Consider the following 17,683-nt stretch of genomic DNA (forward strand, 5'->3'; position numbering starts at 1 on the left):
CCCAGTGCCATGGAGCACCCAGCACCCGGTGCCACGATGCGCCCAGCTCCAGGGTGCTGCGGTGCACCCAGCACCCGGTGCCATGATGCACCCAGCACCCGGTGCCACGATGCGCCAAGCTTCAGGGTGCTGCGGTGCACCCAGCACCCAGTGCTATGGAGCACCCAGCACCCGGTGCCACGATGCGCCCAGCTCCAGGGTGCTGCGGTGCACCCAGCACCCGGTGCCACGATGCACCCAGCACCCAGTGCCACAATGTGCCCAGCACCTGGTGCAGCCGCGGCAGGCGCTCAGAGCCGGGCCTGGCCAGGGCGTGAGGGCTGCGGGCGACGCAGGCGCAGGCGGGAGAGGCGCGCCAGGCGTGGCAGGTGGAAGGGCAGGCATCGCACCTCGCGTGCCACGGCCAGCTCGGAGAAGAAGGCGCGTTGGCGCGGCAGCTCCGGCTCGGCCTCGCTCTGCTCCAGGTCCTGCACCACCCCCAGGATCTCCTGCCGCGCCGCTTGGCCCCGCAGCCCCCGCACGTCCAGCACCGCTGCCACGTGCTTCCTCCTGCAGGATGGGGACACTCAGGGGATGGGGACACTCAGGGGACGGGGACACTCAGGGGACGGGGACAGCCCAGTCCCCCTGGCACAGGCAGGCGCCAGGTGTTGCACCCGGTTTTGGAGTGGGGCAACTGGTTTAACTGGTACCAATTGGCAACCAGGATTGGTTCGATGTGAGGCCATCGAAGCAGTGGTGGCCCACTGGGCCAGCGCGTGCCACCGGTGTCCCCCCTGGGGACACGGGGAGGGGACTTGGCACGAGGCAGCGGCCGCTTCCCGGCGGGCAGCCAGGAGGGACCGGCAGCGGGGCGGGGGCTGCCGGGAAGGACGGACGCGGCGTCCTGTCACCCCACTTTGGTCCCCAAGGGGACACCGTGTCCTGCGGGGAGGTGGCATCTTGCCTGGCCATGCCACCCCGCTGTGGTGGCTTACGGGGACATGTGCCACCCCGCTCCTGTCCCTATGGGGAATGTGCCACCCTGTTCCCATGTCACCCTGCTCCTGTCCCTATGGGGAATGTGCCACCCTGCTCCCATGTCACCCTGCTCCTGTCCCTATGGGGAATGTGCCACCCCTACTCCTGTCCCTATGGGGACATGTGTCACCCTGCTCCCATGCCACCCCATTCCTATCCCTATGGGGACACGTGCCACCCCACTTCTTGTCCCTGTGGGGCCATAGGGGTGTCCCACCTGGCCATGCCACCGCCCTGGTGCCACCACTCACCGGACATCAGGGAAGTCCCTCACCAGGACGCCCACCTCCATCTGCAGCGCTGCCGTGTCCTCCAGCACCAGCAGCTCCCTCAACCGTGGCACCACCGAATCCAGCCAGGGTGAGGCCGAATCCTGCGGGCACAGCACCTCAGCCCCCCCTCCCCCACACCGAGCACCCAAGGGTGCCAAGGAGGGACCCACGGCAGGGGGTGGGGGTCTCACCAAGCGGCTGAAGAGCTCGCGGAGCTGGCGGGCTTCGTCGCCCAGGCGGGCGGCCACGCGGGCACGCATCTTGGATGAGGTGCAGACCAAGCGCACCTGGAGCAGCGGCCGCACGTACTCGATGAGCACCCGGCGGTGCAACTCGCTCACCAGCACCTACGGCACAAGGCTCAGCGGGAAGCCCCCGGTCCCGGCAGTGCCACCAGGGCGGTGACGGTGGCACCCACCTGGTAGGGCTCGGGGCGCAGCGGGCGCAGCTTCTGGGTGAAGCTGGTGATGAGCATCACGATGGTGTCGAAGGCATCGGAGCTCGTCAGCCACTTGCGCTTCATCAGTTTGTTGAAGTAGGGCTGGAAGGGGGGGAGGGTTTGTGGCACCCATGGGTGTCACCCGGCTCAGCACCCAATGGCCAGACCCCCCACCCAGCACCCATCGCACCCCACACCACGTGGGCACCTTGAGGTCCTCGAAGAGGCGCTGGGTGAGGACGTGGTGGCAGAGCCGCGTCACCTTGTCCAGGGCGCCATGGGCCTGGCGCCGCAGCTCCTCGCTCTCCGAGTGCCCGAACTGCGCCAGGCGCTCAGCAAAGGCCCTGCTGTGGGGCGTCACTGGGTGCTGCCGGGGACCCCCAGCACCCTAGGGACCCCCAGGGATGGGGGAAGGCAGTGTGGCCTCACCTGAAGGGGGGACAGCAGTTGGCCAAGGCAATGGCCCGGCCGGTGGCACCGTCTGGTGGGGTGGCTTCGCCGGGGGCCTCGAGGAACCGTTCGACCTTCCGCTGGAAACTGGGGACACCCATGGGCGTCACCCCTGCCAGCACCCTGGGGACAGGGCAGGCAGGGGACACAGCGCCCAGGGGACCTGGCACCCGGGTGCCACGCTTGCCCTGTGCCCCCACGTGGCCACCCCAGCTCTGTACTGTGGCTCCTGTCTCCATGTCCCTGTCCCTCTGCCGTGTCCCTGTGTCCCCATGCCCAGCTCCTGTCCCCATGTCCCTTGTCCCCCCGCCATGTCCCCGTGTCCCCACACCTGGCTCCTGTCCCCTCCTGTCCCCATCCCCAGCTCCTGTCCCCTCCTGTCCCCATCTCCATCCCCTGTCCCCTCCTGTCCCCATGTCCCTGTGCCCATCCCCTGCCCTGATGTCCCCACATCCGTGTCCCAGTCTCCCTGTGCCCCCACATCCCCAGGACCCATCCCTTGTCCCCCTGCTGTCCCCCCCCCCGTCCCCACCTGTGCAGGAAGGCCACCAGCACGCCCAGCAGGCTGTGTGCCATCTCCATGCCAAATTCGGGGGTGATCTGGGGGGCTCGGTCCACGTGCGCCCGCAGCAGCTGTGGGGACATGGCCACCAGCTTGGGGACATGGCTACCACCGTGGTATCCCCTGGGGTGCCACCAGCTTGGGGACATGGCCACCACCGTGGTATCCCCTGGGGTGCCACCAACCCCTGTGGAGCACCTGGGTGTCGCTGGGGGGTGATGCTGGGGGGGGGGGGGTCCAGCCTTCCCAGCACCCACAGACCCAGGGGGTGGGGTGGAGCAGGAGGTCTGCGAGGTGCCGGTGGCCCGGTGGGTGCAGTGTCATACCCCGGTGACACGGGTGGCCAGTCCCTCCTGCAGGTCCTGGCTGGAAGCTTCCTCTGCCCACGTGTCCTCGCTGAGCTGCAGCTCCTGTGCCACTGCCACCTCCACCTTGGCCTGGCACAGCAGGCGCGGGGACAGCGGCGTGGGGACAGTGGGGCGCGGGGTCACCTGCCAGCCCCCGGCCCTGTGTGTGGCCTGGGATGGGCCCAGTGCCCATCCTGGTGCCACCAGAGTGGCCACCATGGGCCTGTCCCGGTGCCACCACGGTGCCCATCCCAGTGCTCCACAGTGTCCCTCCCAGTGCCACCACAGTACCCATCATGTGCCCATCCCAGTGCCACCATGGTGTCTATCCCGGTGCCACCACAGTGCCTGTCATGCTCCCATCCCAGTGCCCATCCCAGTCCCCATCCCAGCCCCATCCCTTGCCCATCCCAGTGCCCATCCCGGCACCCACCCTGGCACCCACCATGGTGCCCATACCTTGACGGCGGCGATGCAGGAGCTCTCGAGGCTGCGCTGGGTCTCGTGGGGCAGGAGGGGCCCCAGCGCCTGAGCCTGCAGCAGGGCCCCCACCTCAGGGTGCCCCAGCACCTCCCTGCAGGCACAGGCACCTCACAGCGCCCACCCAGGGTGGCACTGGGGTGCCCAAGGGGTCCCATGGGTGCCACAGGGTGCCACAGGGTGCCCAGGGGGTCCCACGAGTGACAGTGGGTGCCGCTGGGGGTCTCACCTGGGATAGGTGTTGCTGTGCCAGTCGAGCAGCAGGTAGAGGTCGGGCACGGGGAGGGGTCTCTGCGCCAGGGCCCCCAGCTGCTGCGCCAGCGCCCGGTGGTACCCGCGGGCGTAGACGCCGAAGGCGCCGTACTCGGGGGGGTAAGCGGGCGCCACGTGGCACCTCACCGCCCCCAGGTCCCCCACCACCCTCGCTGCCAAGGCGGCCAACCTGGCCCCCAAGCCAGCGGCGGGTGCCACCTGTGCCAGCCTTTCCCCCGCCGCCCGTTCCACCGCCTCCCGCCAACGTCGCCGGAGGGCGCGGGGGCGCCCCGGGGTGCCGGGTGGGTGCTGGCGATCGGCCGCCTCCTCCTGCTCCAGCACCCGGATGACGGAGCGTAAGGGTGGGTAAGGGCGGGCGGCGGGGACGGCTTCGGCCACCACGGCCCAGAGCTGGGCCACCAGCGCCTGGTAGAGCAGCGCCACGTCCCGCACCCGCCGCCCACCCGCGGGGCCGGGGGATGAGGAAGGGGACGGGGGCGAGGTGACGCATTCGGCCTCCAAGGCGATGATCTGCTCGTCCGCCACCACCAGGTCCCGGCGCTGGATCAGCTCCAGGATCTCCAGGACTGGAGGGGGAGGGGTGCCCATGGGTGCACTGGTGGCACCTGGGGTCACCCGTGGCACATAGCACCGGTGGGGGGTGGCACGTGGCCAACGTGGTGCCATGCGCCCAGGGCTGACTGGTGTCCCATGTCCCCACATTCCATGGTCCCATGGCCCCGTCCCCTCATCCCCATGTCCCCACATCCCTGCACCGATGTCTCATGTCCCCATGTCCCCATGACCCCAAGTCCCATATCCCCATATCCCATGTCCCCATGTCCCCATGCATGCATCTCTATGTCCCCATCCCCATGTCCCCATGTTCCGTGTCCCCATGTCCCCATCCCCATGTTCCCATGTTCCCAAGTCCCATGTCCCCATGCTCACATGTCCCCGTGTCCATGTCCCCATGTCCCCACGTCCCACATCCCCATGTCCCACTTTCCCACGCCCATGTCCCCTACCCCGTGTTCCACGTCCCATGTCCCCATGCCCCCCCCTCACCCGAGAGTGGCTCCCTGGCCTTCCCACTGCCCTCCTGCCGCTGTCCCCCGCCGTCCTGCTCCCCAGCGGCCACCCCCTCGCCCTCCAGCGTGGCCAGGCGCTCGCCGGCAGACCCCCGCCGTCCCCGTGTCCCCAGGGCCAGTCGCAGCAGCGAGCCACGCTTGGGGACCGGCCGCTCGCCCAGGGTCTCCACGCTGGCTTTGCGCCACCCAGGCAGCCGCCGCAGCAAGCCGAAATCCTCCGAGCGCCGCCGCGCTCGCCCACCAGTCCCCTCCCCATCCTTGGGTGGGGGGCGGCGGGCGCGCCCGAAGGGTGCCAGACCCACCAGGCGCTCCAGGGTGGCCCGCCGGCGGTAGCGGCTCTCGGGGTTGGCGGCAAAGGGGTCCCCATCCTCTTCCTCCTCCTTGGGTGCCTTCTTCAGGAGGGGCATCAGCTGGAGGGGGGCACCGGTTGGCATAGGGGGCACCCTGAGCCCCACCCACCACCACCCTGGGGGGTACCCGGGTCTTCGCGGGTGGGGTGGGGGGGTGCAAAGCCCCCCATGAGCACCCAGTGAACACCCGCAGCCCCACGGGTGTGCAAAGCCCCCCGTGAGCACCCACGGGGTGCACCCACAGCCCCCCGAGTGTGGGCGCCAGGACCCACGTGGCACACGTACCGCTGGCACCAGGCGCTGTGGCGCTGGCACCGGGCGCTGCAGTGGTGGCACCGAGGACACTGTGGCGGTGGCACCGGGCACAGTGGTGGTGACAGAGGACTCTGTGGCGGTGACAGCGGGCGCTGTGGCGGTGGCAGTGGGTGCTGTGGTGGTGGCAGCAAGGATGCTCTGGCAGTGGCACTGGGCGTTGCGTGGCACTCGTGCTGTGGTGGTGGCAGCGAGGACACTGTGGCAGTGACGAGCGGGTGCTGTGGCGATGGCACCGAGGACTCTGGCAGTGGCACTGAGTGCTGTGGCGGCGGCACCGAGTGCTGTGGCGGCGGCACCGGGCGTGTTGGCGGTGGCACTGGGAGCTGTGGTGGTGGCACCGAGGACGCTCTGGCGGTGGCACTGGGCGCTGTGGCGGTGGCACTGGACGCTGCAGTGGTGGCACCGAGGACGCTGCGGCAGTGGCAGTGGGCGCTGTGGTGGTGGCAGCGGGTGCTGTGGTGATGGCAGTGGGCGCGGTGGCGGTGACAGAGGACACTGTGGCGGTGACAGCGGGCGCTGTGGCGCTGGTGGCAGCGGCCGGGGGGTTTCCTGAGGAAGCGCCTCCCCGCTGAGGCCTCCCACGCCGGGGCAGGGTCAGCGCCGGTTCCGCTGGGTCACCGGGGACGGGGGGACCAGGGGGGACCCCGGCTCGTGTGGCCGTCACGCCCGGTGTGGCGCAAGGATAGAGCGCTGGTGGCACTGGGGACACTGATGGTGCAGGAATGGGGCACTGGTGGCACTGGGGACACTGATGGCACAGGGACAAGGCGCTGGTGGCACTGGGGACACTGGTGTGGCACTATGGTGGCAGAGAGGGACATGGGCATGGCATGGGGACATGACCCAGGTGGCACAGGGGGACAATGATGTGACACGGGAACAGGGTGCAGGTGGCACAGGGACCCCACGTGTCACGGGAGGGGACACCTGCGGCACAGGGACCCCACGAGCTACGGAGGGGACAAGGGTGACAGCGAGGACAGGACACGGGAGGCACAGGGACCCCACGTGTCACGGGAGGGGACCCGCGTGCACAGCGACCACCACCAGCTCCGTTTCCGACGCCCCTTCCCCCCCGCGTGTCCGTGTCCCGCCGTGTCCCCGCGCGCCACGTGACCTCCCCGGGCCCTCGGGGGTTAACACCCCTCCCCCCCCCCCCCCCCCCCCCCCGTCCTCCGGCCGCCGCTGATTTGCCAGCACAGCAGCCAATCGCAAAGGCGCACCAGCGCCGGCCCCGCCCCCGGCTTGGGGGGCGGGCCGGGTTGTCTCCATGCCTCGGCGCAGCCAATGGGAACGAGCCACCGCCGCGCCCGGCGCCTCTTATTGGCTACTAGCTGGCGGGGGGCGGGACTTACCGAGCCACCCCCACCCCACCCCACCCCCCTTAAAGGCACAGCGCAGCGCAACACCCTCCGAATGTCCCCGCCGCGCCCCACGCGTGTCCCGGGACGGGGATCGCTCCCACCCCCCCACCCCGGGCGTCCGACACCCCCAGGCGCCCCCCGCCCCTCCAGCCCCCCTCCCCTCCGTGATCTCATTGATCTCATTGATCGCAGTGATGTCGTGCCCCCCCGAGCCCCTAAATCACCCCGCCCTCCCTCCCACGCCGGGCACACATGCACCACCCCCCCCCGTGTTTTTACAGATAACACGGCGTCTTTAAGAGGCGTGGCCAGCCGCCCTGCGCGAGCCCCGCCCACCGCCGTGGTCGCGACTTCCGGTTCCGGTTCCGGCCCGGCCCGGCCCATGGCCGCCCCCGCCGCCGCCCGCCCCTGAGGGCTCCCGGGCCCGGCCCCGGCTCCGCCCCCGTGCGCCACGGCCCGGCCATGAGCCGCGGGTAGCGGCCGCGCCCGGTGCGCCCGGCCCGGCCCGGCCCGGGGCCCCCCGAGCCCGCCCCCCGGCCCGCAGCCCCCCCCCGGCCCGGTGCGGCCCCGGCCCCCTGGGCACCATGTCTTCCCGCTCCGCCCTGGCGGCGGGGAACGAGCGGAACGCGGATACGGTGAGGGGGGGGGGGGGCACCGGGGGGGAGCCGGAGCTGGGGGGCGCCAGAGGCGGGGCGTGGGTACCGGAGGACGGACGGACGGACTGCGTTGTACCGGGGGAGCTGGGCGGGGTACCCGGGGGTTGGGGTACCGGGGGACACTGGGCGCGGGGACTGCGTTGTACCGGGGCAGCTGGGTGGGTACCGGGTGGCCATCGGTTGGTACCGGGGCGGGGGGGCACAGGGGGGAGCCCGTGTTGTACCAGAGGAGCTGGGGGGGGTACCTGGGGGGGGTCGGTTGGTACCGGCGGGGGGGCCCATATTGTACCGGAGGAGCTGGGAGGGGCACCGGTGGGGAGGGTCGTCTGGTACCGGGGGGCACTGGGGGGGTGGGTTATCAGCTGCTACTGGGTGGGTGGCCTCTGTTGTGCTGGAGGAGCTGGGGGGGGCACCGAGGGGGGAAGTCCCGAGGTGGGGGGGTCCGTGTTATACTGGGGGGCATGGGGGTGGTGGGCTGGCAAAGGTGGGGGGGCTCTGGGGGTGTGGCCGGTACCGGGGAGGGGGGGTTTTACTGGGGTGGTGCCAAGAAGCTGCTTGGGCAACCAGTAAGGGGGAATGGGTGGAGTAAGGGGGTACTGGTGTGACTGGGGGGGGGGGGGGCACCCAGGGGCGCGGCCAGGACGCGGCTGGAGCCGGTCAGGCCGGATCTGTCCCCACCCCACGGCCGGGGTAGCGTTCCCCCCCCCCGGGGCCTTTGGGTGCTGGGGGGCACCCGTGGGTGCTGGGCCCCTGTGAGGAGCTGAGGGGGGTGTCTGAGCCCCCCCCCCCCCCCCCCAGGCCCCTGTGTGATGAGCTGGGGGCGTCTCAGCAGCCCTGGCTGCTCCTGTGGTGATTTGGAGGGTGTCCCGGCACCCCCAGCCCCCCATGTGATAGTCTGAGGGGGTCTCACGGCCCTGGTCACTCCTGCGATGAGCTGGGGGGGTCTCAGCTGTGCCATCCCTCCCCCCCCAGCTCACGGGCCTGGGGGGCAGCCGCTCGGAGAAGGGCTCGGCCTGGTCCAGCCGCTCGCTGGGCGCCCGCTGCCGCAACTCCATTGCCTCCTGCCCCGAGGAGCAGCCCCACATCGGCAACTACCGCCTGCTGCGCACCATCGGCAAGGGCAACTTCGCCAAGGTCAAGCTGGCCCGGCACATCCTTACTGGCCGTGAGGTGAGGGGGGCCTGGGGGGGGCGGTGGGAGGGGTCTGCAGGGTCCTGGGGGGTGATGAGTGGGAGCTGGAGGGTGACAGAGGGGGCTGGGGGGGCTGGAGGATGATGGGAGGGAGCCGGAGGGTGACAGAGGGGCCTGCAGGGAGCTGGGGGGCAATGGGAGGGGGCTGGGGGGACCTGGGGGCGATGGGAGGGGGCTGGGGAGAGAAATGAGGGTCCCAGGAAGAGCTGGGGGTGGTGGTGGTGGTCCTGGAGGAAGCTATGCACCTCTTGGAGGGCAATTGGAAAGAGAATTGTTGGGGGGGGGGAGGAGGGGGGGGGCTGGGGGTCACAGGCAGCATCGCACCCCCCTGCCGTGTTCCCCCTCCCCATGTCCCCCCCTCACTCCCCCGGTTCCTTCCCAGGTGGCCATAAAAATCATCGACAAGACGCAGCTGAACCCCACCAGCCTCCAGAAGGTGGGGGGCACCCAGAGGGAGGGTATGGGGGGGGAGGGGGGCACCCCCTGCGGTGCTGGGGTGGGTAGCTCCCAGGCCGCCCCCCCCCGCCCCCCCAATTAACACCTTTGCTCCCCTCCCCACAGCTCTTCCGAGAAGTGCGCATCATGAAGGGGCTGAACCACCCCAACATCGGTGAGTGGACCCCGCCGGGCGGGATGCGGGGGCACCCATGGGTGGCCATACTGATGTCCCTGTCCCCACCTCCCCCGGCAGTTAAACTGTTTGAGGTCATCGAGACAGAGAAGACGCTGTACCTGGTGATGGAGTACGCCAGTGCCGGTGAGACCCCCCCCCCCCCAAGGGCTTCCTGACACCCCCTCCCCCACAACGGGTGCTGCACCCCCTGTGGGGGGAGGGGGGGGCCCATTCCCCACCTGGGTGCACCCCAGAGTGCTGGGCTGGGGTTGGGGGGGGGGGGCACAGCTCCCACCTTGGGGGAGGGGGTGGGGGGCTTGGGCACTCATTGTGGGTGCTTGGTGGGGGTGGGCACCCATGGGTGTCCCTGCAGGTGAAGTGTTTGACTACCTCGTGTCCCACGGGAGGATGAAGGAGAAGGAGGCGCGGGCCAAGTTCAGACAGGTGGGGGGCTGGGGGCACTGGAGGGGGGGGCTAGGGGCAGGAGCAGGGCTGGCATGGGGCAGGGGACACTGCAGGGGGCTGGGGACGGTGGGAGTGGGGCTGGTGTGGAGCAGGGAACCACGGAGGGGGGCTGGGGACCAGGGGAGGGTGCTGGGGACTGGGGGCGGGGGGTGGCATGGGGTAGGGGACAGTGAGGGGGGGCTGGTGTGTGGCTGGGGGCAGTGCGGGGGGCTGGCATGGGGCAGGGGACACTGAGGGGGGGGGCTAGCATGGAGGGGGGGGGCTGGGGGGGTGAGGGCAGTGCTGGCACGTGGTAGCCACACGTGGGCTGGATCAATCCCCCCGGGGCCACCGTGGCATTGATTGCGACGGCAGGCTGAGGAGGGGCACGGGGGGACACAGGGGTGGCGGGGGGGGACATGGATGGGGAGGGGGGACACGGGGGACGTGGGTGCCACTGTGCTGATGCCTGCCCCCACCCCAGATTGTCTCGGCCGTGCACTACTGCCACCAGAAAAACATCGTCCACCGGGACCTCAAGGTGGGATGCGGCTGCCCCACGGTGTCCCCTCCTGGGGGTGGCACCAGGCTGGGGGCCACCAGGTGCCCTGCGGTGGCACTGCCCTGCGCTGTGCCTGTCCCGCTGTCCCCAGCCTGGTGTCCCCATCCCACTGCGGTCCCCATCCCGGTGTCCCCATCCCGACATCCTGCCATGGTGCCTATCCCGGTGGCGGTGTCCCCATCCTGCCACTGTGCCTGTCCCAGTGTCCCCATCCTGACATCCCAACGTGGTGCCTCTCCCTGTGTCCCCATCCTGACGTTATACCACTGTCCCTCTCCCGGTGTCCTCATCCCACTGCAGCACCCAGCCCTGTGTCCCCATCCCACCGTGGTGCCTGTGCTGGTGTCCCCGTCCTGACATCCCGCCATGGCGCCCGTCCCGGTGTCCCCGTCCTGAACATCCCGCCGCGGCGCCCGTCCCGGTGTCCCCGTCCTGAACATCCCGCCGCGGCGCCCGTCCCGGTGTCCCCGTCCTGAACATCCCGCCGCGGCGCCCGTCCCGGTGTCCCGTCCTGAACATCCCGCCGCGGCGCCCGTCCCGGTGTCCCCGTCCTGAACATCCCGCCGCGGCGCCCGTCCCGGTGTGCCCCTGTCCCAGTATCCCCATCACACCGTGGTCCCCATCCCTACATCCCTGCCCCGTCCCGGTGTCCCCATCCTCACCGTGGTGCCCATCCTGGTGTCCTTGCCCCGTCCCGGTGTCCCCATCACACTGTGGTCCCCATTTCGCCCCTTTTCCTGGTGCCGGCAGGCGGAGAACCTGCTGCTGGACGCCGATGCCAACATCAAAATCGCTGATTTTGGATTCAGCAACGAGTTCACGCTGGGCTCCAAGCTGGACACCTTCTGCGGGTCCCCTCCCTACGCTGCCCCTGAGCTCTTCCAGGGCAAGAAATACGATGGCCCGGAGGTCGATATCTGGAGTTTGGGCGTCATCCTCTACACGCTGGTCAGCGGTTCCCTGCCTTTCGATGGCCACAACCTCAAGGTGGGTGGCAGTGTCCCCTCGTGTCACCTAGCCCCTGGTCTTGGGTCCTTGTGCCACCTTGGGGACACCCGGTGGCCCCCTGGGGCTGGGATCCCCCTCTTTCCATACTGCGTAAACCTCCCTCTGGGGGTGTAGTGCTGGCGCTGGACCCATGGGGACAGCCACCCTTGGGTGTCCCCACCCTGAGCCACGTGTCACCCCCCTGGCCACCCCAGGAGCTGCGGGAGCGGGTGCTGCGGGGTAAATACCGGGTGCCGTTCTACATGTCCACCGACTGCGAGAACATCCTGCGCCGCTTTCTGGTCCTGAATCCAGCCAAGCGCTGCACACTGGAGGTGAGGGGGGGTCCTGGGGGGTCCCAGAGGGTCCTGGGGGGGACCCCACAGCTTGGGGTTGGGACGCGCACTGTCCCACCCTGCTGGGGTGCATCCCCCAGGTGCTCCGCTCCCCTCCCCACGCACTCCCCCATGCTGACCTCCCCTTCCTGATGCTTTAATTAGCCTAATTAGTTTTAGGGTTGATTAGAAGCTGTCACGGGTGGGTGGGTGAGCAGCTGGGTGGGCATGAGAAGGACGCAGCCCCCCATGGTCCCGTTGGAGGTGGTGGCACCCTGGGGTGGCGTAGGGGTGGGAGGGTGTCAGCTGGGAGGGGGCTCTGTGCCTGTTGCGTAGTGGTGGCACCCCAGGTGACAGCCACGGTGACACCTGCGTGTGTGTGTCCGTCCCCCCCACCCCCTGCAGCAAATCATGAAGGACAAGTGGATCAACATCGGCTATGAGGGCGACGAGCTGAAACCCTACAAGGAACCCGAGGAGGATTTTGGGGACGCCAAACGCATCGGTGAGGGCGCGGTGCCACCGACCCCCCCCCCCCCCAGGGTGGGGGTCTGCCACCACCTGGCACCCTAGGGCGGGTGTCTGCCACCTCAGTGTCCCCCTGTTGCCGCAGAGGTGATGGTGGGCATGGGCTACACCCGGGAGGAGATCAAGGAATCCCTGAGCAACCAGAAATACAACGAGGTTACGGCCACCTACCTCCTGCTGGGCAGGAAGAATGAGGTGAGGTGGCACTGGGGTGGCACCCACGGTCCCCACGTCGGGGGCGGGGGGTGGGGGGGCCGCAGCAGGGTGGGTGATGGGTGCCCGTTGGGTGCAGGTGGAGGCCGGCGAGTCGCGGACGGGCAGCAGCCTCTCCCTGGCCCGGGTGCGGGCACCCAGCGAGGCGGCCAACGGCACCGGCAAGGCGGCGGCGCACGGCAAGAGCCAGCGTGGGGCCACCACCTACCACCGGCAGCGGCGGCACAGTGACTTCTGTGAGTGGGCTCCGTGCCTGGGGAGGGGCGGGAGGGGGGGGCGCAGGTCGGGGTGGGGGGCTCTGTGCGTGTGGGGCGTACGGCAGGGTGGGCACCCACTCCTGTGCCCCCTCACACCCCTTTTGCCCCCCTCCCCCCCCCCCCCAGGCGGCCCCTCGCCTGTGCCCATGCACCCCAAGCGCAGCCCCACCAGCGCAGGCGAGGGGGAGCTGAAGGAGGAGCGGGTGCCCCCCCGCAAGGCCAGCTGCAGCGTGGGGGGTGGGGGGCGCGGGGTGCCCCCCTCCAGCCCCATGGTCAGCAGCGCCAACAACCCCAACAAGGCCGAGATCCCCGACCGGCACAAGGACGGCGCCATCAATGCGGTGGGTGCGGGGCTGGCGGGGGGGGGGGCACCCATGGAGGTGTGGAGGTCACCCGTGGGCTTCGGGGGGGGGGGCAGCCGTGGGCATAGAAGGGGTCTGGGGGTGCCCGTAGGGTTCAGGGGGGCACCCGTGGGCTTGGAAGGGGGACTGGGGGGGGCACCTGTGGGGTCGGGGGGCACCCATAGGGTTCAGGGGGACACCCGTGGGCTTGGAAGGGGGGTGGGGGGGCACCCGTGGGGTCTGGGGGGCACCCATAGGGTTCAGGGGGACACCCGTGGGCTTGGAAGGGGGGTGGGGGGGCACCCGTGGGGTCTGGGGGGCACTCATGGGCTTGGAAGGGGGGTGGGGGGGCACCCATAGGGTCTGGGGGGCTCCCGTGGGGTTGAGGGGTCCCATGGAGTCGGGGGGGGGGGGGGGCACCCATGGAAGTTGTAGGGGTGCCTGAGGGGTTGTAGGGTCCCCCGTGGGGGGCTGGGGGGGGGGTGTCCTCCCTGGGGGGCCGTGGGGTCACCCGTGGGGTGCCATGCAGAACAACCTGCCACCGAGCGTGATGGCGCGCCGCAACACCTACGTCTGCACCGAGCGCCCCGGCACCGAGCGCCACCCGCTGCTGCCCAACGGCAAGGAGAACAGGTCGGGTGCTGGGTGCGCCCCCCCCGGGTGGGGGGGGGTCCCCCGGGTGTGTGTCCCCCTCCTCATGTCACCTCTACCCCCTCCCCACCCACAGCTCCGTCACCGGCCGGGTGCCCCCCGCCTCCCCCTCCAGCCACAGCATCGCCGCCGCCTCCTCGGAGCGCGCCCGCCTGGCGCGGGGCACCGGCGTCCGCAGCACCTTCCACGGCGGCCAAATCCGGGACCGGCGACCAGTGGGGGGGTCCAACGGGCCCCCCGCTTCCCCCCCGCTGGCCCCCGAGGCTTCGCCCTTGCCCCAGAGCCGGTCGCGGGCCACCTCCAACCTCTTCAGCAAGCTGACCTCCAAGCTGACCCGCAGGTGAGGGGGCCGCGGGCGCCGTGCCCGCCGCGCCGGCGCTACCGTAGTCTTCCTCACTCCTTCTTCTCTCTTCCAGGGTCACTCTTGACCCCTCTAAGCGGCAGAGCTCTAATAGGTGCGTCTCGGGCACGCCCGCGCCGCCAGGAGCCAAAATCAGTAAGTGCCTGGTGTCACCGGCGCGGTGGCGCTTGGCCCGGCGGCACCGGTGTCCGTCCCGGTGTCCATCCCGATGCACATCCTGGTGACCACGCCAGTGGGCAGCCCAGTGGCACTGGTGTCCCTCCCAGTGTGCATCTTGGTGCCACCGGTGTCCCTCCCGGTGTCCATCCCACTGCGCATGCTGGTGACCATCCAGTGGGCAGCCCGGTGGCACCGGTGTCCCTTCCAGTGTGCATCCTGGTGGCACCGGTGTCCCTCCCAGTGTCCATCCATCCTGGGGACCATACCGGTGTCCCTCCCAGTGTCCATCCATCCTGGGGACCATGCCGGTGGGCATCCCGGTGTCCCTCCCAGTGTGCATCCTGGTGGCACTGGTGTCCATCCCAGTGTCCATCCATCCTGGGGACCATGCCAATGGGCATCCCAGTGGCACCGGTGTCCATTCCAGTGTCCATCCCGGTGCCACTGGTGTCCATCCCAGTGCGTATCCCTGTGCCAGCAGTGTCCCAGTATGCATCCTGGTGTCACCAGTGTCCATCCCAGTGCCACCAGTGGTCTGTCCTGGTGCAAATCCCAGTGTCACTGGGTGTTCATCCTGCTGCCACCAGTGTTTGTGCCGGTGCCGTCCCAGTGCCTGTTCCAGTTCTGCCAGTACCACCAAGTACCGACCCTGGTGCCATTCTGGCCCCATCCCAGTGCCACCAGCGCTTGTCCCAGTGCCGTTCTGGCCCCATCCCAGTGCCGCCCTTGCTTTGCTCCTGTCCCTTCTCTCTTTCTGCCTCTCAGCCTTTGTTGCGATGGGGGAGGATTTGGGGGGGGGGGGGGGGGGACGGGCACTAAAAAGGGGCTGATGTGGGTGGGGGTGATAGTGCCTCCCCCACTGGGCACAGGTTGCGGGGGGGATAGTGCCCCCCCCCCCAAGCCGGCCATGGCCTGGGCAGGGGGAGATACCCCCCCAAAATGGGGAAATACCCCCCCAAATGAGGGGTGCTGCCCTCCTCACCCCAATTCAGTGTTACCGGGGGGGGGGGGGGGCTTGGTGGATGGTGACCCCTAAATTGGGGACTGTGCCCCTCCCCCCAATTCAGGCACAGCTTGGGGGGGGGGGGCACGGTGACCCCAAAATGGGAACCCAGCCTCACCCCCCAGTCAGCCCCAGGGCTGGTGATGCCCCCCACCATGGGGGGGAAACTGGGGGGTCCCTGGCACCTACCCCCCCCCCCCCCCCCCAACATGTGTGTTCCCTCCCCCAGGGTCGCAGACGAACCTGAGAGAATCGGGGGACCTGCGCTCACAAGGTGGGTGCCAGCACCCAGGGGTGCCCCCCAGGGTGGGCAGACCCCTGCCCGTGCTCTGTCCCCTCCTTGGTGCCCTATAGCCCCCTACCCACACCATACCCCCCCCCCCCAGTGCCCGTAGCCCCCTACCCACACCATACCCGCCCCCCCCAGTGCCCGTAGCCCCCTACCCACACCATACCCCCCCCCCCAGTGCCCGTAGCCCCCTGCCCACACCATACCCCCCCCCCCCAGTGCCCGTAGCCCCCTACCCACACCATACCCCCCCCCCCAGTGCCCGTAGCCCCCTACCACACACCATAAACCCCCCCCCCATTGCCCGTAGCCCCCTGCCCGCACTGTACCCCCCCCCAGTGCCCGTAGCCCCCTGCCCGCATCGTACCCCTCCCAGTGCCCGTAGCCCCCTGCCCGCACCGTACCCCCCTCCCAGTGCCCGTAGCCCCCTGCCCGCACCGTACCCCCCTCCCAGTGCCCGTAGCCCCCTGCCCGCACCGTACCCCCCTCCCAGTGCCCGTAGCCCCCTGCCCGCACCGTACCCCCCTCCCAGTGCCCGTAGCCCCCTGCCCGCACCGTACCCACCTTTACCCCCCCTTCCCCTGCCAGTTGCCATCTACCTTGGGATCAAAAGGAAGCCGAACCCCGGCTGCTCCGATGCCCCTGGCATGTGAAGGTGACGAGCGCCCGGCCGGCCGAGGCGGTGATGGCGGCACTGCGGCAGGCCACCCTCTCGGCCGGCTGCCGCGCGCGCCAGCCCCAGCCCTTCCTGCTCTCCTGCACCCACGACCGGGGCCCCAGCGAACACTTCTGCCATTTCGAAGCCGAGGTTTGCCGACTCCAACGCCTCGGCCTTCACGGCGTCTTATTCCGGCGGCTCGCCGGCACCGCCGGGGCTTTCCGCGCCACCTTGGCACGCGTGGCAGGTCAGCTCCAGCTCTAGGGCCACGCCGGAGCTGGGACCCCCCCCACACCTCTCCCCTCGAGGGTTGTGGGCTTCCCCGGTGGTTGCGCCAGAGCTGGGGGCTGGGGCAGTACTGGGAACCCCCCACCCAGGGGGTGCACCGGATCCAGCACCCAGGGCTCTGTGGGCAGCAGGACCCTCCAGGGTGCACCGGATGGGGCACCCAGGGTTGTATCGGCACCAGGACCCCCGAGGGTGCACTGGATTTGGCACCCAGAGTTGCGTGGGCAGCAGGACCCCTGAGGGTGCACTGGATCTGGCACTTGGAGCTGTGTCAGCGGCAGGATCCCTGCAGGATGCACTGGGACCCCCCCAGGGTGCACCGGATCCAGCACCCAGGACTGTGTCAGCATCGGGACCCCTCAGGGTGCACCAGACCCAGTACCCAGAGGTGTATCGGCAGCGCGACCCCCCCCCCAGGGTGCACAGGATCCAGCACCCAGAGCCCACCTCAGCACCTGGACCCCCACCCTGTGGGCTGTACTGGCACCGGGGGGGCTGCAGCGGATCTGGGTGTCCCCCCGGGGGGCTGCCATGGCTGCAGCAGCCCCCCTGGGGACATAGCCACCAGCACCCGGGGGCCTGCAGCAGCTCGGGCGTCCTGGCCCCCCCCTGCCCCCAGCTGTCAGTGGCTGCAGAGCCCCCCTCAGCTATCTGGGACCTTGGGGGTCCCACACCTCTGGGGGACCACCAGTGTGGGGACATTAGATCTGGGAACTTGGGGACATCATTGCCAGGACCTTGGGGGGGGGGGGGGGGTGTCCCCCAGCTCCTGCATTTGGGGCTCTGTCACCTCTGCCCCCCCCCCCCCCCCCCCCAGCTCCCCACCCTGGGTTCCCCCAGAGCTGCAGCTGCACCCTGGGGATGGTCCCCGTCCCCCAGCCTGTAAATAGGGCCCGGGGCTCCGGTGTCACCCACCCCCTCCCCCCTCCCCCAGCACATTTTTAAGTTATTCCTGCCCTGGTCTGTACCCTGTTGCCCCCCCCCCCCCCCCCCCCCTCCCAAAAAAAAATAAACATAGGAAACCTGTGGGTGTCGGTGACCGGGACCCCGTCACAGCCGCGGGCAGGGTTAAGGTGAATTTACCCATTGGGGTGGGGTTAAGGGGAAGGTTACGGTGAAGCTGCCCGTCGTGGTGGGGTGTCAAGGTGGATTTACCCCTCATGTGGGGGAGGTTAAAGTTAATTTGCCCCTGTGGGGCAGGTTTC

The 17,683-nt window shown here is 69.9% G+C and overlaps 2 protein-coding genes across 3 annotated transcripts; one reads left to right on the plus strand and one right to left on the minus strand.

Moving 5' to 3' along the window:
• Window positions 1-133: 133 nt before the first annotated feature.
• EXOC3L2 (exocyst complex component 3 like 2) lies at window positions 134-7,326 on the minus strand. The gene is made up of 13 exons (XM_037371943.1): window positions 7,222-7,326; window positions 5,549-5,989; window positions 4,891-5,323; window positions 3,800-4,409; window positions 3,550-3,664; window positions 3,070-3,180; window positions 2,714-2,814; window positions 2,161-2,268; window positions 1,940-2,075; window positions 1,711-1,833; window positions 1,484-1,639; window positions 1,272-1,393; window positions 134-549 (listed from the first exon to the last, which is right to left on the minus strand). Exons 1-13 carry the CDS (start codon window positions 7,324-7,326, stop codon window positions 291-293), a joined length of 2,820 nt encoding a protein of 939 aa, XP_037227840.1. The 3' UTR covers window positions 134-290.
• Window positions 7,325-17,465, plus strand: MARK4 (microtubule affinity regulating kinase 4). 2 transcript variants are annotated; one of them, XM_037371884.1, is made up of 18 exons: window positions 7,326-7,577; window positions 8,571-8,768; window positions 9,172-9,225; window positions 9,351-9,399; window positions 9,481-9,546; window positions 9,776-9,846; window positions 10,331-10,387; window positions 11,159-11,395; window positions 11,611-11,730; window positions 12,136-12,235; window positions 12,344-12,453; window positions 12,551-12,707; window positions 12,855-13,069; window positions 13,599-13,702; window positions 13,797-14,060; window positions 14,137-14,216; window positions 15,473-15,517; window positions 16,121-16,303. In XM_037371884.1, the coding sequence occupies exons 1-18, from the start codon at window positions 7,527-7,529 to the stop codon at window positions 16,183-16,185; spliced, it is 2,043 nt and encodes a 680-aa protein (XP_037227781.1). In that variant the 5' UTR covers window positions 7,326-7,526; the 3' UTR covers window positions 16,186-16,303. The 2 variants fall into 2 exon arrangements, with proteins under 2 accessions (XP_037227780.1, XP_037227781.1); XM_037371883.1 differs by lacking the exon at window positions 14,137-14,216 and having other exon boundaries at window positions 7,325-7,577; window positions 16,121-17,465.
• Window positions 17,466-17,683: the final 218 nt, after the last annotated feature.

The sequence above is a fragment of the Falco rusticolus genome, chromosome 21 (genome assembly GCF_015220075.1).
Source record: "Falco rusticolus isolate bFalRus1 chromosome 21, bFalRus1.pri, whole genome shotgun sequence".
Taxonomy (NCBI): Eukaryota; Metazoa; Chordata; class Aves; order Falconiformes; family Falconidae; genus Falco; species Falco rusticolus.

Coding starts and splice junctions, on each gene's coding strand:
- EXOC3L2 (XM_037371943.1), bottom strand. CDS start 7,326: ATGGGCCGGGCCGGGCCGGAACCGGAACCGGAAGTCGCGACCACGGCG. Junction 1,834..1,939: donor GCCTCTTCGAGGACCTCAAG/GTGCCCACGTGG, acceptor CCCCCCTTCCAG/CCCTACTTCAACAAACTGAT. Junction 1,394..1,483: donor GCGAGCTCTTCAGCCGCTTG/GTGAGACCCCCA, acceptor CTGTGCCCGCAG/GATTCGGCCTCACCCTGGCT.
- MARK4 (XM_037371883.1), top strand. CDS start 7,527: ATGTCTTCCCGCTCCGCCCTGGCGGCGGGGAACGAGCGGAACGCGGAT. Junction 8,769..9,171: donor ACATCCTTACTGGCCGTGAG/GTGAGGGGGGCC, acceptor GTTCCTTCCCAG/GTGGCCATAAAAATCATCGA. Junction 11,396..11,610: donor TCGATGGCCACAACCTCAAG/GTGGGTGGCAGT, acceptor TGGCCACCCCAG/GAGCTGCGGGAGCGGGTGCT.